At 40.4% G+C, this 20808-nt stretch overlaps 1 protein-coding gene across 2 annotated transcripts in view; it reads right to left on the reverse strand.

The window, feature by feature from the left end:
- The window catches only part of TMEM245 (transmembrane protein 245), a 112258-nt gene that overhangs the window by 75408 nt on the left and 16042 nt on the right, over window positions 1-20808 (reverse strand). For both annotated transcript variants that reach the window (XM_032164815.2, XM_032164816.2), the window contains exons 4-5: window positions 9845-9961; window positions 7302-7535 (exon numbers count right to left, since the gene is read on the reverse strand). In XM_032164815.2, the coding sequence (XP_032020706.1) occupies window positions 7302-7535; window positions 9845-9961 (351 nt within the window). The remainder of the gene's footprint in view (window positions 1-7301; window positions 7536-9844; window positions 9962-20808) is intronic.

Here is a 20808-nt window from a genome sequence, read left to right on the forward strand (position 1 = left end):
CTATGATTCCATTTTGATGTAATACATATAATATAGATATACATGTAATTTAATTTTTCTGCCAAACAAATCACAAGACTTTGCATACATGTATTTCTCAAAGCCTACATTTCCTTTGAATTAAAAAGGCAAGGTAAAATGTGCTTCCCTAAGAGTAGCTCTCAAAAATCATTCAATCTCAGCTAGGCACGATGGCTCACTCCTGTAATGCCAGCACTTTGGGAGGCAGAGGTGAGCAGATGACTTAAGGTAAGGATTCGAGACCAGCCTGGCCAACATGGTGAAACTCTGTCTCTAGTAAAAATACAAAAAATTAGCCAGGAGTGGTGGCGCATGCCTGTAGTCCCAGCAACTCAGGAGGCTGAGGTGGGAGAATCGCTTGAACCCAGGGGGCGAAGGCTGCAGTGAGCCGAGATCGCGCCACTGCAATCCAGCCTGGGTGACAGAGCGAGACTCCATCTCAAAAAAAAAAAAAAAAAAACATTCGATCTTCAAATTCCAAAACACAGATGATTGTTATCACTCTCCTCCACAGAATCATGGATGGCTAAACAGTCAAATCTCTACATGGAGCTATTAATCTCAAATACTACATGAAATTGTAAGAAGCTAAACACATTTTTTAAGCTTAAAAGTGAAATATTGGCTGGGCGCAGTGGCTCACGCCTATAATCCCAGCACTTTGGGAGGCCAAGATGGGCAGATCACAAGGTCAGGAGATCAAGACTATCCTGGCTAACATGGTGAAACCCTGTCTCTACTAAAAATAAAAAAAAAATTAGCCGGGCGTGGTGGTGGGCACCTATAGTCCCAGCTACTCGGGAGGCTGAGGCAGGAGAATGGCGTGAACCTGGGAGGCGGAGCTTGCAGTGAGTGGAGATGGTGCCACTGCACTTCCAGCCTGGGCAAGACTCCGTCTCAAAAAAAAAAAAAAGTGAAATATTAAAGATGTATCAAAGTAATAAATTAACAAAATGGTGTTTGTTTACTATTTTTTTTTTTTTATTATACTTTAGGTTTTAGGGTACATGTGCACAATGTGCAGGTTTGTTACATATGTATCCATGTGCCATGTTGATTTCCTGCACCCATTAGCTCGTCATTTAGCATTAGGTATATCTCCTAATGCTGTCCCTCCCCCCTCCCCCCACCCCACAACAGTCCCCGGAATGTGATGTTCCCCTTCCTGTGTCCATGAGTTCTCATTGTTCAATTCCCACCTATGAGTGAGAACATGCGGTGTTTGGTTTTTTGTCCTTGCGATAGTTTACTGAGAATGATGTTTTCCAGTTTCATCCATGTCCCTACAAAGGACACGAACTCATCATTTTTTATGGCTGCATAGTATTCCATGGTGTATATGTGCCACATTTTCTTAATCCAGTCTATTGTTGTTGGACATTTGGGTTGGTTCCAACTCTTTGCTATTGTGAATAGTGCCGCAATAAACATACGTGTGCATGTGTCTTTATAGCAGCATGATTTATAGTCCTTTGGGTATATACCCAGTAATGGGATGGCTGGGTCAAATGGTATTTCTAGTTCGAGATCCCTGAGGAATCGCCACACTGACTTCCACAATGGTTGAACTAGTTTACAGTCCCACCAACAGTGTAAAAGTGTTCCTATTTCTCCACATCCTCTCCAGCACCTGTTGTTTCCTGATTTTTTAATGATGGCCATTCTAACTGGTGTGAGATGGTATCTCACTGTGGTTTTGATTTGCATTTCTCTGATGGCCAGTGATGATGAGCATTTCTTCATGTGTTTTCTGGCTGCATAAATGTCTTCTTTTGAGAAGTGTCTGTTCATGTCCTTTGCCCACTTTTTGATGGGGTTGTTTTTTTTTTCTTGTAAATTTGTTTGAGTTCATTATAGATTCTGGATATTAGCCCTTTGTCAGATGAGTAGGTTGCAAAAATTTTCTCCCATTCTGTAGGTTGCCTGTTCACTCTGATGATAGTTTCTTTTGCTGTGCAGAAGCTCTTTAGTTTAATGAGATCCCATTTGTCAATTTTGGCTTTTGTTGCCATTGCTTTTGGTGTTTTAGACATGAAGTCCTTGCCCACGCCTATGGCCTGAATGGTATTGCCTAGGTTTTCTTGTAGGATTTTAATGGTTTTAGGTCTAACATGTAAGTCTTTAATCCATCTTGAATTAATTTTTGTATAAGGTGTAAGGAAGGGATCCAGTTTCAGCTTTCTACATATGGCTAGCCAGTTTTCCCAGCACCATTTATTAAATAGGGAATCCTTTCCCCATTTCTTGTTTTTGTCAGGTTTGTCAAAGATCAAATAGTTGTAGATATGCGGCATCATTTCTGAGGGCTCTATTCTGTTCCATTGATCTATATCTCTGTTGTGGTACCAGTACCATGCTGTTTTGGTTACTGTAGCCTTGTAGTATAGTTTGAAGTCAGGTAGCGTGATGCCTCCAGCTTTGTTCTTTTGGCTTAGGATTGACTTGGCGATGCGGGCTCTTGTTTGGTTCCATATGAACTTTAAAGTAGTTTTTTCCAATTCTGTGAAGAAAGTCATTGGTAGCTTGATGGGGATGGCATTGAATCTATAAATTACTTTGGGCAGTATGGCCATTTTCACGATATTGATTCTTCCAACCCATGAGCATGGAATGTTCTTCCATTTGTTTGTATCCTCTTTGATTTCATTGAGCAGTGGTTTGTAGTTCTCCTTGAAGAGGTCCTTCACATCCCTTGTAAGTTGGATTCCTAGGTATTTTATTCTCTTTGAAGCAATTGTGAATGGGAGTTCACTCATGATTTGGCTCTCTGTTTGTCTGTGATTGGTGTACAAGAATGCTTGTGATTTTTGTACATTAATTTTGTATCCTGAGACTTTGCTGAAGTTGCTAATCAGCTTAAGGAGATTTTGGGCTGAGACAATGGGGTTTTCTAGATATACAATCATGTCATCTGCAAACAGGGACAGTTTGACTTCCTCTTTTCCTAATTGAATACCCTTTATTTCCTTCTCCTGCCTGATTGCTCTGGCCAGAACTTCCAGCACTATGTTGAATAGGAGCGGTGAGAGAGGGCATCCCTGTCTTGTGCCAGTTTTCAGAGGGAATGCTTCCAGCTTTTGCCCATTCAGTATGATATTGGCTGTGGGTTTGTCGTATATAGCTCTTATTATTTTGAGATACGTCCCATCAATACCTAATTTATTGAGAGTTTTTAGCATGAAGGGTTGTTGAATTTTGTCAAAAGCCTTTTCTGCATCTATTGAGATAATCATGTGGTTTTTGTCTTTGGTTCTGTTTATATGCTGGATTACATTTATTGATTTGCGTATGTTGAACCAGCCTTGCATCCCAGGGATGAAGCCCACTTGATCATGGTGGATAAGCTTTTTGATGTGCTGCTGGATTCGGTTTGCCAGTATTTTATTGAGGATTTTTGCATCAATGTTCATCAAGGATATTGGTCTAAAATTCTCTTTTTTGGTTGTGTCTCTGCCTGGCTTTGGTATCAGGATGATGCTGGCTTCATAAAATGTGTTAGGGAGGATTCCCTCTTTTTCTATTGATTGGAATAGTTTCAGAAGGAATGATACCAGTTCCTCCTTGTACCTCTGGTAGAATTCAGCTGTGAATCCATCAGGTCCTGGACTCTTTTTGGTTGGTAAGCTATTGATTATTGCCACAATTTCAGAACCTGTTATTGGTCTATTCAGAGATTCGACTTCTTCCTGATTTAGTCTTGGGAGGGTGTCGTTGTCGAGGAATTTATCCATTTCTTCTAGATTTTCTAGTTTATTTGCATAGAGGTGTTTGTAGTATTCTCTGATGGTAGATTGTATTTCTGTGGGATCGGTGGTGATATCCCCTTTTTCATTTTTTATTGCATCTATTTGATTCTTCTCTCTTTTCTTCTTTATTAGTCTTGCTAGCGGTCTATCAATTTTGTTGATCTTCTCAAAAAACCAGCTCCTGGATTCATTAATTTTTTGAAGGGTTTTTTGTGTCTCTATTTCCTTCAGTTCTGCTCTGATTTTAGTTATTTCTAGCCTTCTGCTAGCTTTTGAATGTGTTTGCTCTTGCTTTTCTAGTTCTTTTAATTGTGATGTTAGGGTGTCAATTTTGGATCTTTCCTGTTTTCTCTTGTGGGCATTTAGTGCTATAAATTTCCCTCTACACACTGCTTTGAATGTGTCCCAGAGATTCTGGTAGGTTGTGTCTTTGTTCTCGTTGGTTTCAAAGAACATCTTTATTTCTGCCTTCATTTCATTATGTACCCAGTAGTCATTCAGGAGCAGGTTGTTCAGTTTCCATGTAGTTGAGCGGTTTTGAGTGAGTTTCTTAATCCTGAGTTCTAGTTTGATTGCACTGTGGTCTGAGAGACAGTTTGTTATAATTTCTGTTCTTTTACATTTGCTGAGGAGAGCTTTACTTCCGACTATGTGGTCAATTTTGGAGTAGGTGTGGTGTGGTGCTGAAAAAAATGTATATTCTGTTGATTTGGGGTGGAGAGTTCTGTAGATGTCTATTAGGTCCACTTTGTTTAGAGCTGAGTTCAATTCCTGGATATCCTTGTTAACTTTCTGTCTAGATGATCTGTCTAATGTTGACAGTGGGGTGTTAAAATCTCCCATTATTATTGTGTGGGAGTTTAAGTCCCTTTGTAGGTCACTCAGGACTTGCTTTATGAATCTGGGTGCTCCTGTGTTGGGTGCATATATATTTAGGATAGTTAGCTCTTCTTGTTGAATTGATCCCTTTACCATTATGTAATGGCCTTCTTTGTCTCTTTTGATCTTTGTTGGTTTAAAGTCTATTTTGTCAGAGACTAGGATTGCAACCCCTGCCTTTTTTTGTTTTCCATTTGCTTGATAGATCTTCCTCCATCCCTTTATTTTGAGTCTATGTGTGTCTCTGCACGTGAGATGGGTTTCCTGAATACAGCACACTGATGGGTCCTGACTCCTTATCCAGTTTGCCAGTCTGTGTCTTTTAATTGGAGCATTTAGCCCATTTACATTTAATGTTAATATTGTTATGTGTGAATCTGATCCTGTCATTATGATGTTAGTTGGTTATTTTGCTCATTAGTTGATGCAGTTTCTTCCTAGCCTCGATGGTCTTTACAATTTGGCATGTTTTTGCAGTGGCTGGTACCGGTTGTTCCTTTCCATGTTTAGTGCTTCCTTCAGGAGCTCTTTTAGGGCAGGCCTGGTGGTGACAAAATCACTCAGCGTTTGCTTGTCTGTAAAGTATTTTATTTCTCCTTCACTTATGAAGCTTAGTTTGGCTGGATAGGAAATTCTGGGTTGAAAATTCTTTTCTTTAAGAATGTTGAATATCGGCCCCCACTCTCTTCTGGCTTGTAGAGTTTCTGCCGAGAGATCAGCTGTTAGCCTGATGGGCTTCCCTTTGTGGGTAACCCGACCTTTCTCTCTGGCTGCCCTTAACATTTTTTCCTTCATTTCAACTTTGGTGAATCTGACAATTATGTGTCTTGGAGTTGCTCTTCTCGAGGAGTATCTTTGTGGCGTTCTCTGTATTTCCTGAATCTGAATGTTGGCCTGCCTTGCTAGATTGGGGAAGTTCTCCTGGATAATATCTTGCAGAGTGTTTTCCAACTTGGTTCCATTCTCCCCGTCATTTTCAGGTACACCAATCAGACGTAGGTTTGGTCGTTTCACGTAGTCCCAAATTTCTTGGAGGCTTTGTTCATTTCTTTTTATTCTTTTTTCTCTAGACTTCCCTTCTCGTTTCATTTCATTCATTTCATCTTCCATCTGCGATACCCTTTCTTCCAGTTGATCGCATCTGCTACTGAGGCTTCTGCAGTCTTCACGTAGTTCTCGAAATTTGGCTTTCAGCTCCTCCATCTCCTTTAAGCCCTTCTCTCCATTGGTTATTCTAGTTATCCATTCTTCTAATTTTTTTTCAAAGTTTTTAACTTCTTTGCTATTGTTTTGAATTTCCTCCCGTAGCTCAGAGTAGTTTGATCGTCTGAAGCCTTCTTCTCTCAACTCGTCAAAGTCATCCTCCATCCAGCTTTGTTCCATTGCTGGTGAGGAACTGCATTCCTTTGGAGGAGGAGAGGTGCTCTGCTTTTTAGAGTTTCCAGTTTTTCTGCTCTGTTTTTTCCCCATCTTTGCGGTTTTATCTACTTTTGGGCTTTGATGATGGTGATGTACAGATGGGTTTTTGGTGTGGATGTCCTTTCTGTTTGTTAGTTTTCCTTCTACCAGACAGGACCCTCAGCTGCAGGTCTGTTGGAGTTTACTAGAGGTCCACTCCAGACCCTGTTTGGCTGGGTGTCAGCAGCGGTGGCTGCAGAACAGCAGATTTCGTGAGACCACCAATTCAGCGGTCTGACAGTTCCTCTGGAAGTTTTGTCTCAGAGGAGTACCTGGCCCAGTGAGGTGTCAGTCTTTCCCTTCTGGGGGGGTGCCTCCCAGTTAGGCTGCTCAGGGGTGAGGGACCCACTTTAGGAGGCAGTCTGTCCGTTCTCAGATCTCCAGCTGCGTGCTGGGAGAACCACTACTCTCTTCAAAGCTGTCAGTCAGACAGGGACGTTTAAGTCTCTGGAGATTCCTGCTGACTTTTTGTTAGTCTGTGCCCTGCCCCCAGAGGTGGAGCCTACAGAAGCAGACAGGCCTCCTTGAGCTGTGGTGGGCTCCACCCAGTTCGAGCTTCCTGGCTGCTTTGTTTACCTAAGCAAGCCTGGGTAATGGCGGGCGCCCCTCCCCCAGCCTCGCTGCTGCCTTGCAGCTTGATCTCAGACTGCTGTGCTAGCAATCAGCGAGACTCCGTGGGCATAGGTCCCTCCGAGCCAGGTGCGGGATACAATCTCCTAGTGTGCCGTTTTCCAGGCCCGTTGGGAAAGCGCAGTATGAGGGTGGGACTGACCCGATTTTCCAGGTGCCGTCTGTTACCCCTTTCTTTGACTAGGAAAGGGAACTCCCTGACCCCTTGCGCTTCCCGAGTGAGGCAGTGCCTCGCCCTGCTTCGGCTCGCGCACAGTGCGCTTCACCGACTGTCCTGCACCCACTGTTTGGCACTCCCTAGTGAGATGAAACCGGTACCTCAAGCAGAAATGCAGAAATCACCAGTCTTCTGTGTGGCTCGGGCTGGGAGCTGGAGACCGGAGCTGTTCCTATTCGGCCATCTTGGCTCCCCCCCCCGCCCCCGTTTGTTTACTATTTAAATGCAAACATAAGATTGTTTTACTTTGCAAGACGGTAAATATACCTCAAATATTAAAATCCAAAAGTAAAAAAAGAAGAAAAAAATCTTCAAAGACAAGAAGAGATCGTATTTAACCAGATAACTACCTGCAATCGGCACCGGCAGCAACTGCACAATCCACAGATTCAACCAGATCTGCACGACGACAATGGCCCAAACCAGAGACACGAAGTAGATGTCACTAGTTTTCTTCTTTCTAAGAAACGTTCCTATTTCAGGCCTTCGTCTGCCCAGAGTAGGTGAAGGGGAAGTGGGTGAAGGGGAGGAGGGTGAAGGGGAGGTGGACAACGTTGGAGCGGATTCTCCCCTGTCCACTGCTTCTGAAAAGGGAAAGAAAAACACCACACACCGTATTAGTCCACATGAGGAAACGGGAATACAGAGCCACTCATTAGGCTAGCCTGTTTCAGGCCTTCAAAATGTGCTGATATGGTATGATTACATCGGGTTAAAAAAGACAAAAATATTTGGACCTATGTTTGCATATGCACTGAAAAACATGGAGAATTATAATGCCAACAGAGCTTGAATCTAGTAAGAGTAAGTTAGTTGGTGATAGAATTGGGAGTCATTAAAACAAAATACATGATAAAGTAGCTGAGAATTATAATTATCCCATAAAACTTATTCAAACTATTTAAAGAAACAAATGCTAACATATACTAGAATTTCTATATTTAAAAATCCCTCCTTTTAATAGAACTTTAGATTAGGTGTATTTATATACATTTCTGACACAAGAAGACTTTTCAGTGTTATTTAACGTAAAATGGAACCAACCAATCTTACAAGAACCCAGGGCTTTCAAACAGAAGATATAAAACATGAATGAGATACAAAAACAATGACAGATTTCTCGGGTGAGGATTTTCAAATAAAGGAAACCATACTGGATTATTTCACATAAGACACTGTTTTCTAACAATGCAACCACCATGTTACATTTTACTATAGGGTGCTATTATTTCTATTTCCTAGTTTTAATAAGATACACCATACACATCAGAAATTATATAACAAAGTAGTATTACTCTATATATACTATAATAATGAAAATTATTAAGATCCTAAAACTTGCATTTTGCCTTCCATTAGAAAAAAATGTTAATTACAAAAGTATGTCATGTTGAATATGTGGATTGTTAATTACAAAAGTATCATACGTCAGAAAGTCTAGAAAAAAGGGAAAAGAAATAAGAACTCCCATAATCCCAACCTCACATTTTCCCCCTGGTCTTTTACATAGTTGTAGCATGTTCTACTTATCCTTTCTCATTCTTTCTCTTCAGCTGAAAGTCACCTCCACCAGAGCTAAGACCTTGTCTGTTTTGTTCTCCCTCCACTGAATTCCTGGCACATACAATAGTATCTCATACATAGGAGGTGCTCACTAAATAAGTGAATGAATGACTTCCCTGTTGTTTCATAATTTTCATAAGCAACCACACAGTAGCCCACTAAGTGCTGTATCATAATTTCCTTAGTGTTTTTAATGTTAAATGTTCAGCTATGAGTAAATTTTTACTACTGAGATCACTTGCACCCTGGTAAGTCAGCTCACCTCACCAGGACCAACATTCTACCCTTGAAAGTGCAGCGCTAAAGCCCAAGCTAGTTAACAGATGCTTTTGTTTGACTTTGCTCTGAGTTATCTTTCTAATTTAGAAACTTTATGTTGGTGGGTGTGACAGATATTTGGAAGAATGAGTCCAAAACCAAAACATCATTTCCTCTCCACTTTGGAAACATAATTCCATGTGCAAGAAAAATAAGTGTTCTACTACACCAAATTCCTTTATCTTAGCTGACATTTCTAAAGTCAGTTCTTCAAGGAGAATTCATTCTAAATATTCCCTAACTCCAAATATCTCTGGCACTAATGGACCTCTCAGCACAGACTAAGGTAGCCTTTTACATTCCGGAACTCTTCAAGAGTACAGCAGGACTCTACAGCTGGTATATCTACCAGCTGGATTCCTCAGGAGCCTGCAATTCCCAAAGCCAGGCCACACAGGACAATGAGTCCAAAACAACCAGAGGGGTCTGTTTTAGGGGTCAATATATTAACACATGAAGCATGCAAACTTTCAGAGAAAGAATGACAGAGAAATGGATGACTGCAAGATGGAAAATAAAAGTCTTCCCCAAAACAACAGTTGGGAAAAGGGAACAAAAGAAAGAAAAAACAACAGGAAGAGACAGGGCAAAATAAAATCATGGAGGAGAACTGACAGTTGTAGAAGAAAGAAATGGAAAATAAGAAATCAAGATAAGATATGCGTAAAGTGGAGGGAAATGTGGGAAAGGTAAATGGAGACTGAGAAAAGGAAAATAAGAAAAACAAAAGCAATGAAGAACAGAAGAAAAATAAGAAAAGCCTTTAAAAAAAAAAAAAAGAACAAAGAACCAAGGTAAGAAACTCAAGAAGGTAAATAATTAAATGTATTTAAAAAGTGACGTATGAGAACAAAGATGAGAGGGAAAAGGGCATAAAAATAGGAACCAAAGAGAATAAATGAAGGATCAGCAGGAGTAAGTAGCATTTTGTGATGCTAGTATCCTGAATTTTACTTTCTATGTACATTTCATTTTCCAGAATAACCTTGAACGTCACCAGAACATCAGTCACCTGCAGGCTGAGTGGAGGGCTGGTCTTCACTGCTTGATTCATACCCTGTGATAGAGATGGCCAAGTTTGCCAGAGTAGAAGCTGCCATGGAGATAACCTGCCCTGGTAACTCTGCCCCTGTAAAAGAAGCATCCATTTTCAAAACTCTTTAAAGTAGGAAATAAGGGCTGCAAATTTAAACACAGTCCAAAGTTTTCAACAACAACAAAATAAAATGGTTACTACTGACCCACTGAATAAGTGGTTCTTCACCAAGGAAGAACCATTAAGAATGGACATGAAAGTGTGCTAAAAAAGCAAATCCCTTGACTCTCTGTACACCTTCCACCTTTGGGAACTTCATGCTGGTAGATGTGGCAGACGCTACACATGTAAATTTGGAATCCTACACTTACATTTGTTAACAAGTTAATTTTAATGCATACTTCTATTGAAAAACACTACCACGTCAAGTCTGTGAGCTCCCTGATCTGACGGTCTTAGGCTATGTTGTATGACTAGGTCTCACCTTAGTACGAGATAATCCACATTTGGTGGTCATAACAACAACATTCCACAAATGAGTATGCGAATATATGGGTATTATGCAAAACCATATAGATTTATAAATTGCGTTAACTCAGTACAGGCAAAATCCACCACTTGAAAATCTAAAGGAACATCATGACGTTGTTTCATGTTATATATTTCCATGTTAAATTCCTAATAGGTAGTACCAAGCTCAATCATTTGCACTAAATTCAAGTAAAACATTCACTGGCAAAGGAGGTCTGTCAACCTTTAACCTTCTACAGCAGACAAAGAATAGCTCACACAACATAATGTTCTAGCACACTTTCTTGCACATTAGACTGGAGAGCTAAAAAAATTATATTTCTTGGATTCCCCTGCAGCTGAGGTCTCACATGTGACACAGTTTCTACCAAGCAGGTACACCTGTGCAAGACTTGAGAGTCTGAAGTGGCACACTGTAATTTGGAAGCCAGAGCTCTTGTATCAAACACAGTCTCGGTCAGGAAGGCATATGGTTTTTCCGCAGCAACTTAGCAGAAGTTCTGATGTCTGATCTCTAACTTCACGGCGAGCAGCAGCAGCCGTGGCCCTCTGCCCAAACAGTCCTTCAGTGTCACTGAGCATTTCTCCTGACTGCACTGCTTCCACCTGTGTCAGATTCCAAGATTAATTGTCTGGTCTTTCCAGAAATTCCATGTGCAAAAATTGTAAATGCTAACCAATACCTCCTACTATTTATTTAAACTACCTGGGGTAGATTCTATTGTTCACAACTAAGAACACTAGCAATTCCTAGTCACCAAATCATACACCCACACTCATACAACTGAGACATTACTTTTGGTAGGCCAAGACTCGGTATGGCACTGCCACCCCGGTGAAAAGAGCCATGATCTTTCAGAAAGCCGATGAATTTCAGCTCCAAGTTAACTCCACATACCCAAATATCTAAGGCTAGCCCTCTCCCAGAAAGCAGCAAGCCAGAGCCTGAGGTGGATCTTTGGTAGATTCAGACATCAGGATAAGAGTACTCACCTTGCTCAGTCATACCCTGTCCCTCCTCTAATAAATGCCCCTGTGACCTGAAAGAGTTCATTTTTAGATATGGCATCATATCTCTCAATATGAGGGAAATTCAAATTCACGGTCTGAGAGGAAAGCGTAAGTTAGATTTCTGGATTAGGACCTTACTCTCCTGGCCTGTGTATCCAAGGTCCTCCTGAAATGCCAATAAGACAGCAAGAGCTGACAGAGAAAAACAGTGTCTTTCATTTCTTACATGTACTGTGTGCTGGGGATAAAGACACAGACCCTGCCCCCAGGCAGTCTAGTAAAAGGTATGAATTAAATAACCACACAAATAAACGTGTGTGTACAAATTATGGTTGCTATAAAAAAAATCCCGGGTATCTTGTGACATCCTAACAACATCTTGGGCAGAAGGAAAGCTGTGAGAAGAACCCAGTATATTAAAGACAGTGAAAGAAGGTCAGTGTGTCTGGAACACAGACAGCTAGTAAGAAACTGGTATCAAATAAACAAGGCTGGAGAGGTAAGCCAGATGATGCAGATCACAGACCACCACATTGAAGGACTTTAGTCTTTATTCTAAGAGAAAGAAGAAAGCACTGAAGAGTTTCAAACAGGATAGTAGTCTTTTTCCCACTGAAATTTTATTGAGATAAAAGTATACTCATATGCAGTTGCAAGAAATAATCCCAGTGTACCACCATTTGTCCAGTTTCCCCTGACAGAAGATACGGAACAGCATCATCACTATAAGGATCTCTCATGTTGACCTTTTATAACCACACTCAACTGCCTCTCACCCCTCTCACCACCCTGTAAATAAATAATCCATTTGAGATATAAGACGATTCTTGCTTGTCTGGAGAAAAAGAGACTAGAGGGGACCTATAATGGGTACAGGGAGGTAAGTTATTGCAGTACTACAGGCAAGACATGATGCCAGCGTGGTCTACAGCCACAACAGGGGAAACAGGGAAAAGCGGCTGTGTTAAAGAGACGTAGAAGAGTCAAAGCGGACCACACTTGGTGAGGAAGCAATGAAGGGAATCAAAGAGATGAAGGTATCCTGGTTTCCAGACTATGGTTAGGTAGAGAAAATGTAGCAGAGCTGGATGAAGATTCTTGGCATATTAGAGTTATTTTTAGACTTTCAGATAGAAGTTCCACAAACAGGCTGGGTGCAGTGGCTCATGCCTGTAATCCCAGCACTCTGGGAGACCAAGGCAGACGGAGGTCAGGAGTTCGAGACCAGCGTGGCCAACATGCCGAAACCCCATCTCTACTAAAAATACAAAAATTAGCTGGGGATGCTGGCGCACGCCTGTAATCCCAGCTACTGAAGAGGCTGAGGCAGGAGAATCGCTTGAACCCGGGAGGCAGAGGTTGCAGTGAGCCGAGATCGCATCATTGAGCTGAGATCACGCCAATGAGCCAAGATCACACCACTGCACTCTGCCTGGGTGACAGAGCGAGACTTTGTCTCAAAAACAAAAAAAGTTCCACAAACAAACTGACCTACACCAGAGATGGGGCAAGATTTAGCTTTGCAGCAGTACACCCAGGAGGGATCTCTTAGACCCCACTCAAAAGCAAAGCTTGGGAACACCTAATGGCCTGGGACAGTACAGTAGAAAAAGGAAAAACAAAAACAAAGACCTTCAGGTTAAAACTTTTAAAAATTAAGAATTCTCTCTTACATAAGATTACAGACTAGTCAAGGGTCTTGAATTACTAAACTGGCCTCTTCAAAAGTAATTTAATTAAGTGGTTACTCATCTTGAGACACTGTAAGAAAAGTAAGTCCCTTGATGGTTTTTGCAAAATAACAAGATCATTGGATAGCTCTTCAAATAATGGACTTTCAGTTCAGCTGCATTTTATCTTACATTTCTAAATGCCCACTAAGCTTTCATTCACCAAATAGGCGACTAGGCTATATGCTGATATAAGAGACTAAGCCCCTGGTCTCAAATTCAGTCTGATACTTAAGAGCTAAGGTAAAGTAAGTGTAAACTGTTAGGGAGCAGTGTGGAAATCAAATCCATACGAGGAGGTCTGGGAAGGGTTTCCAAAGGAGCTATCTGACAAGAATATTAAAAGATGCCATCCTTTAAATCCATTTTAACAAAAGTGAGCTAGATAAAGAAGACAGAACAGTTCTATCTTGGAGAGGAAGCTCCTGAGAGACTGGTGTCTTAAGAGGGCAGGGGTAGAAAAGTGTGTCAGGAAGACAAAAAAGCAAATATGAAGACACAAAGGCAAGAAAAAGCAGAGGTGTCCTCTTCAAAGAACTCTAGGAAGTTCAATAAGGCCGGAAGACAGTGTGAATGAGAAGAGCAGAGTGGCATAGGCAGAGGGAGGCTAGGACCACGGCATAGAAGGTCTCACATTTACTATGAGGAAGCAGCACAATTCAGTGGCTGGAAGCACAGGTGAGGAAAGAAGACTCCCCAGGTTCAAATCCCAGGTCTATTCTTACTACTTAGATGGCTATAGGCAAGTTAGTTAACGTCAAGATGTCCCAGTCTCCTCATGTGTAAAAATAAGGCTTACATAAATTCGTATCTCATGTGAGAATGAAGTGAAATAATATATTAAAATGCTGGTTGGGTGCAGTGGCTCACACCTGTAATCCCAGCACTTTGGGAGGCTAAGGCAGGTAGACCACCTGAGGCCAGGAGTTGCCTGGCCAACATGGTGAAACCCCGTCTCTATTAAAAATACAAGAAAATTAGCCAGGTGTGGTGGCACGTGCCTGTAATCTCAGCTACTTGGGGGGCTGAGGCAGGAGAATCACTTGAACCCGGGAGGCGGAGGCTTCAGTGAGCCAAGATGGCACCACTGCACTAACCTGGGTGACAAAGCGAGACTCCGTCTCGAAAAATAAATAAAGTTTAGAACAATGCTGGGTATGTAGGAAGTACTCAGTAAATGTTAGCTATCATCATCATCAATATCAATCTATTGGCTTTGACAGTATAAACTAGAAGCAGAAGCCACTAACACTTCTGTAGTATTTCTTTGTACCTCTCCTCCCCTTTCTACTTTATAGTATAGCCATCTATCTTCCCTTAGTAGACATTTTTAGATCTCCCCACAGAGCTAAGCAAAATATCTTGTATCTATAGAGGAGGCACTGAAAGATTCAAGAAAAAGCTAAACCGAATCAATTAAATCTTCAAAACTGTGGCTTAAGGAATAACTCTCCAACTTGCTAATGGCACTAAAATATGCAGTAAATATGCAATAAAGCTTAGCTACATCAATGGAAACTGCAATATTTTTCTAGTTAATACACAAATGACTCAGCACATTTTTCGAGCACCTCAAACTTCACAAAAGCATGAAAGGAGTAGCACACAGAGAAAATAGAGTATTTGAAAATTATGAATATTAGATCTGGCAAACTGCTTTTATCCAACAGATCTGTATTTTAATGACTTCTGTCTTAGTAATACCCTTCAGCACTTCAAAAACCACAAGGAATTGGCCTGGAATCAGAGTCCAAAAAAAAACCAAAAAACAACAGTCCAGGCAGGGAGATGATAAACTGAACAGAACAATGCCAGGACTGAGAATCTTGGCCAAGTTGTGGTATTAGAATGGTATTAGATTTAAAAGCCACAGCTAAAAATAGGCACATAAACAAGGGAACATAATCTTGGGACTCAAGGACTAAAGAAAAAAAAGGAAAGAACATCCAAGGTTTCAGGTATCAGTCTATCCAGAGACAGGGCCAGCATTAAGCAGAAGCCAAATAACAGGGATCCACACAAATCCAAACAAGCATGCTACTAACATTAGCAGCCTAGCACCAGGGGGCAGAAACTCAGAGTCCGGCACACAAGAGACCACATGTCAGATAGTGTCTGTTAATACAACAACTCCACGATGAGCAGACTAACTTTTTTAATAAGCATGGGTGGGTATACTTTAAATCCAGTCTAAATAAGGAGATACTTCTTGATCCACTCCATTCTTTTTCACAGGGATAGCAGCAGTTACCAAAAATACATGCAAACATGCTTATTGGAAGTAGGCACTGCATACCAAATAAAACCTCCTCAGCCTGCAAAGTTCCCTTTGAAGAAGGCTTCTGTTTCCATTACTAATGTGGAAAATACAACTCCCTCTCAATGGCTTCTAGTATCACGACACAAGGGCCTGGAGATGGACCAGTAGACTTTTATCTAGGCCTGTTTAACTTGCAGTATCAGAACTGGGGAGTGGGAGGGGAGCAGTAAAACATTTGGTTTGCTCCCTTTTTCCAATTTGGGCTTGACTGAACCAAACTTGTTCATTCATATCTCATGCTATCCCAAAACAAGTAAGGCAACTATCAGGATTCGTCTCTGCAAAGACATTTCTAGTCATTTACAAACAACTACCAATGCCAGGAGGAACAGCACTCAGCTGTACTTGCTGGTACTTCTCAGGCTGGGTATCCAGGCTATTATAGATATATCTGATGATTGTTTCACTAACTTTTGAAGAAATTTCTTATACTCAGAGAAAATGGCTCTCTAAGCCTACGTTTCTTCATTTGTAAAATAAGTATAACACCAATCTCACTAGACTGCTTAAAAAAAACTAAGAGCATTTTTAAAGAGTCTAACACAGCCTTACTTATAGGAGATAACAATGCTAGTGTCCCTCTTTCCTCAGAGGCCAAGGGAACATACTGAACGTGGATTCCAGGTGCCATGGTTTGAGTGTTTGTGCTCCAAAACTTATGTTAAATTTAATTGCCATTATCACAGTATTAACAGGTGGGACCTTTAAGAGGTGATTAGGCCATCAGGGCTCGGCCCTCATGGGTGGGATTAATGTCATTATAAAAGGGTGAGTTCAGCCCCAGCCCTCTCTTGCTCGCCCTTGTACCAAGTGATGATACAGCAAGAAGACCCTCACCAGATGCCAGCACCTTGACATTGGCCTTCTCAGCCTCCAGAACTGTGAGCCAATAAATTTCTGTTCATTGTAAGTTACCAAGTCTGTGTTACTCTGTCACAGCGGGACAAAACAGACTAAGACATAAGGCTTCTACTAAGTAAGGTTTCTGGGATGTAGGAGGCAAGGAAGCTAGGTCATGTAGTTGTGTTAAGTCAACAGGACCAATATGGAAAACTGAAGGAGCTGACAACTACAACTGATGCAAGAAGGATGAGTAGTCAATACTTTTTCAGGATGACTGACACTTACTCAAAGAGCCTGGGGAGGGGAAAGAACACTGGGCTTAGGGTCAAGAACCTATGTTTATTTATTTATTATCATTATTATTACTTTTAAGACAGGGTCTCACCTCTGTAGCCCAGGTTGGAGTACAGTGGCATGATTACTACCCACTGCAGCCTTGACCTCCTGGGCTCAAACAATCCTCCAGCTTCAGCCCTCCCAGTAGCTGGGACTATAGATGCACACTACCACACCCAGCTAATTTTTATTTTATTTTTATTTATTTATTTTCTGTAGAGACAGGGTCTCACTATCTTTCCCAGGCCAGGCTAGTCTTGAACTCCTGGGCTCAGGCAATCCTCCCGCCTTGGCCTCATAAAATGCTGGAATTACAGCATGAGCCATTATGCCTGGCCAAGGACCTAAGTGTAAATCTTAGCTCCACTAGTCACCTGTGTGATTGCAGGCTAGTCAGTTAATCTCTAGAAGTATCTTCATCTGTAAATGAAGATACCATCTATCTTAAAAAGATTTATTTGTTTGGGTTCTGTTTTGTTTGCTTGTGGATTTCAAAAGATAGCACATTTAAAAGCACTTAAAAGTTCTTGGCTGATGACAGGCACTTAAGTATTTTTCCCTTATTATCTTAAGCTTTTGGGAAATACTATGTTAGAACTTCTCAGGTCTAAGAGAAAACCACTGAGTAAGACCCTTGGGTTCAGAAGAAACCACTGACACTAACTCAGCAATGATCCACAAGAAGAGTTTTCTGAGGCTGAGGTGGGAGCACTGCTTGAGCCCAGGAGTTCAAGCTGCAGTGAGCTATGGTCACACCACCACTGCACTCCAGACTAGGCAACAGAGTGAGTCTTAGTCTCTAAAAACAAAATAAAATAATAATAAATAAATAAAAGAGTACTCTGGGTCTAGGAACCAAACTCAGGCTTTGAATTCTGATGAAATCCAGGACTAATTCTGTGAGTCTAGTGAACCACAGCACAAAACCTTCAAAGCTCAGAAGACACAGAGAAAGATACCCACACAAGTGACTGGAAAACAAGAGCAAGTGATACAACGGGACACTGGAAATGACAATGAAAGAGCCGATGCACACACTGTTGTGGCAGTATATACTAAAGCATTCCCGTACCTACCTATATTACAGTGACATCTACGGCAGGAAACTGACTCTAAGTACAAGAGAAGGGCTGTCCATTACACACCAGATGACTTGAGTTCTGATTCTTAAAAAGAAACGATGTTCTTCGGGGCAAGAAGAAAAAAATACTCAGAAATTAAGGAAAAAGAAACATTTAAAAGATTTATTTTATGATGAGGATTATTTAGACTAGAAGTCCAGAAAGGGATTCTAGATCAATAATCACCTATCTTGACACAGGTTGAAATGAGAGTAAAACAAAATAAATAAAACCAAGATTTCCAAATCTGTATTCAACATTTATTCTGTGTGTCTGTGATTTCCTTCCTTGTCATAGCCTGTAATACAAATAACAGCAATCTGGCTTCCATATCAGCACATCACTATTCTAAGTTTATGGCTGGTATTCATAATCGACCATGGTCTTTTTCCCCTTGCTCAAAAATTGGTCTTAGAAGTCTTATCCTTACAGTTTTCTAGGCTGCTGTCATGAGATGACTAGAATTTACACCATAGAGAAAATCCAACTGCAACCTTTGGTTTAGACTTGCATTACTTATATTCTTATAACAATTACTTACTTGGCCCTGGACAAAAGCAGTCAAAAGGGGAAACCACTCTGGCGTCAGGGGTAAAGGGTAAGCAGAGCTCTCTGAGTCACTTGCTATTAGGTGAACAAAAACAAAGGAGATAAAACTAACCAGAGAAACAAGTCAAAACTGCCAAGCTTTCTATAGCAGTTGCCAAAACAGGAAATTTACTTCCACTAGTCAGATATATAACCACAGAGTCTAACAGATTATAACCAGGAAAACAGGCTGAACAATGAAAATTTAGACACCAAACTATGAAATAAAATAAAATAAAATAAAATAAAATCTTCCCTATTTTCCACTGTCAGAGAGATACATAGTTATGGTTACTTTGTTTCAGGAATTTTAAAATTCTAAATATATATTTACAAATAAAAATATGGCTTACAATTGTTAGATATTACTCATTTATCAAATAAAATAATAAAAAGCAAATTAATTTTTAAAAACTTTTACAAGGTACCTGTACAAATACACCAGAGTGCCACAAACAGCCTCATGATTAGAATAAAATGAAGATGTTAAAAATAATGCTGTATAAGTGTATTCATTGACATAGAAAGTTACTCGTGACATAATTAAGTTTAAAATGTGGGTTACAAAAGAGAATGTTCACTGTGATCTAGTTTTTTTGTGTTTTTAAAAGTCTAAAGGCAAAACAACTACTAGTTAACATTTTGGTATAATCTGTAGACAGTGAGATTTTGAGTGATTTTTAGTTTCTTCCTTTTGTTTCTCTGTATTTCCTAACTTTACTGAAACACATGTATTATCTGAGAAATTAATTCTTTTTAAAACATACTGCAGCTAGTAATCTGCTCTTGGAGTTTATTACAGCTATCAGAAAGAAGCAAGGAGCAAAGTATTGGTCAACTGTAGAAGCTTTGTGTTCAGATTTACCTCTCCAGTCACAGCTGCTTCCACACAGCTGGGTAACCAGAAGTCTGGTCTGATGATTTGAGGACCACTACTATATCCTGACAACCTCCCCACTTACAACTCATTAGAGACCTCTACCTTTAACAAACTATTTGCAGATATAGGTCACTCAAAGCCAGGGTACCTCAAAATAATCTTTGAAAGCACATGGTCTATTCAACTTTGTACTAGAAATTCCAACCAGAGCAATCAGGCAAGAAAAATAAATTACAGGTATGCAAATTAGAAAGGAAGAAGTCAAACCATCCCTATTGCAGATTACTGACCTTATATATGCAAAATCCTAAAGAATATACCAAAGAAACTACTGAAGCTAATAAGTTCAGCAAAGCTGCAGGATACAAGACCAACAAGCAAAAAATCTGTTGTATTTCTACCCAGCAGCAGTAAACCATCCAAAAGGAAAATTAAGAAAACAATTCCACATAATAGTATCAAAAAGAATAAGGAATAAATTAAACATCTAAGACATACACAAAGAAAACTGCAAAACACTGCTGACTCCCATGTTTGCTGCAGCACTGTTCACAGTAGCCAAAATTTGGAAGAAATCTAAGTGTCCATCAGATAAATGGATAAAGAACATGTGGTACTTATACACAATGGAGTACTACTCAGCCAAAAAAAAAAAAAAAAAGAATGAGATCCTGTCATTTGCAACAGCATGGATGGAACTGCAGGCCATATAAGCTAAGTGAAATAAACTAGGCACAGAAAGACAAACACCTCATGTTCTCACTTATTTGTGGGATCCAAAAATCAAAACAATTGAACTCAGAGAGCAGAGGGATGGTTACCAGAGACTGGGAAGGATAGTGGGAGGGGAGGGGGAAGCTGGAAGTGGTTATTAATAGGTACCAAAAAGTTAAAAAGAATGGACAGGGTATGGTGGCTCATGCCTGTAATCCCAGGACTTTGGGAGGCCAAGGCAGGCGGACCACCGGAGATCAGGAATTTGAGACCAGCCTGGCCAACATGGTGAAACCCCATCTCTACAACAATACAAACATTAGCCAAGCATGATGGCGGGTGCCTGTACTCCCAGCTACTCGGGAGGCTGGGGCAGGAGAATCACTTGAACCCAGGAAGTGGAGGCTGCAGTGAGCTGAGATCGTGCCACTGCACTCCAGCCTGGCCAACAGAACGAGACTCCATCTCAAAAAAAGAAAAAAAAAATTAAAAAGAGTAAGACCTACACAAGTATTTGATAGCATAACAGGGTGACTATAGTCAATAATTTAATTGTATATTTTAAAATAAATTGTATATTTTAAAATAACTAAGAGTACAATTGGATTGTTTATAACAAAGGATAAATACTTGAGGGGATGGATACCCCATTTTACTTGATGTGATTATTACACATTACATGCCTATGTCAAAACAACCCATGTACCCCATACACCTACTATGTAGCCACAAAAATTAAAATTTAAAATAAAAAAAACACTAAAAAATTAAAGAGTAACGAAATAAATGGAAATGCATCCCACGCTCATAAATTGATAAATTGTAAGGTTTTTGTGGTTTTGTCTTTTTATATTGTAAAGATGGCA

This window comes from Hylobates moloch, unplaced genomic scaffold (genome assembly GCF_009828535.3).
Source record: "Hylobates moloch isolate HMO894 unplaced genomic scaffold, HMol_V3 SCAFFOLD_10, whole genome shotgun sequence".
NCBI lineage: Eukaryota > Metazoa > Chordata > Mammalia > Primates > Hylobatidae > Hylobates > Hylobates moloch.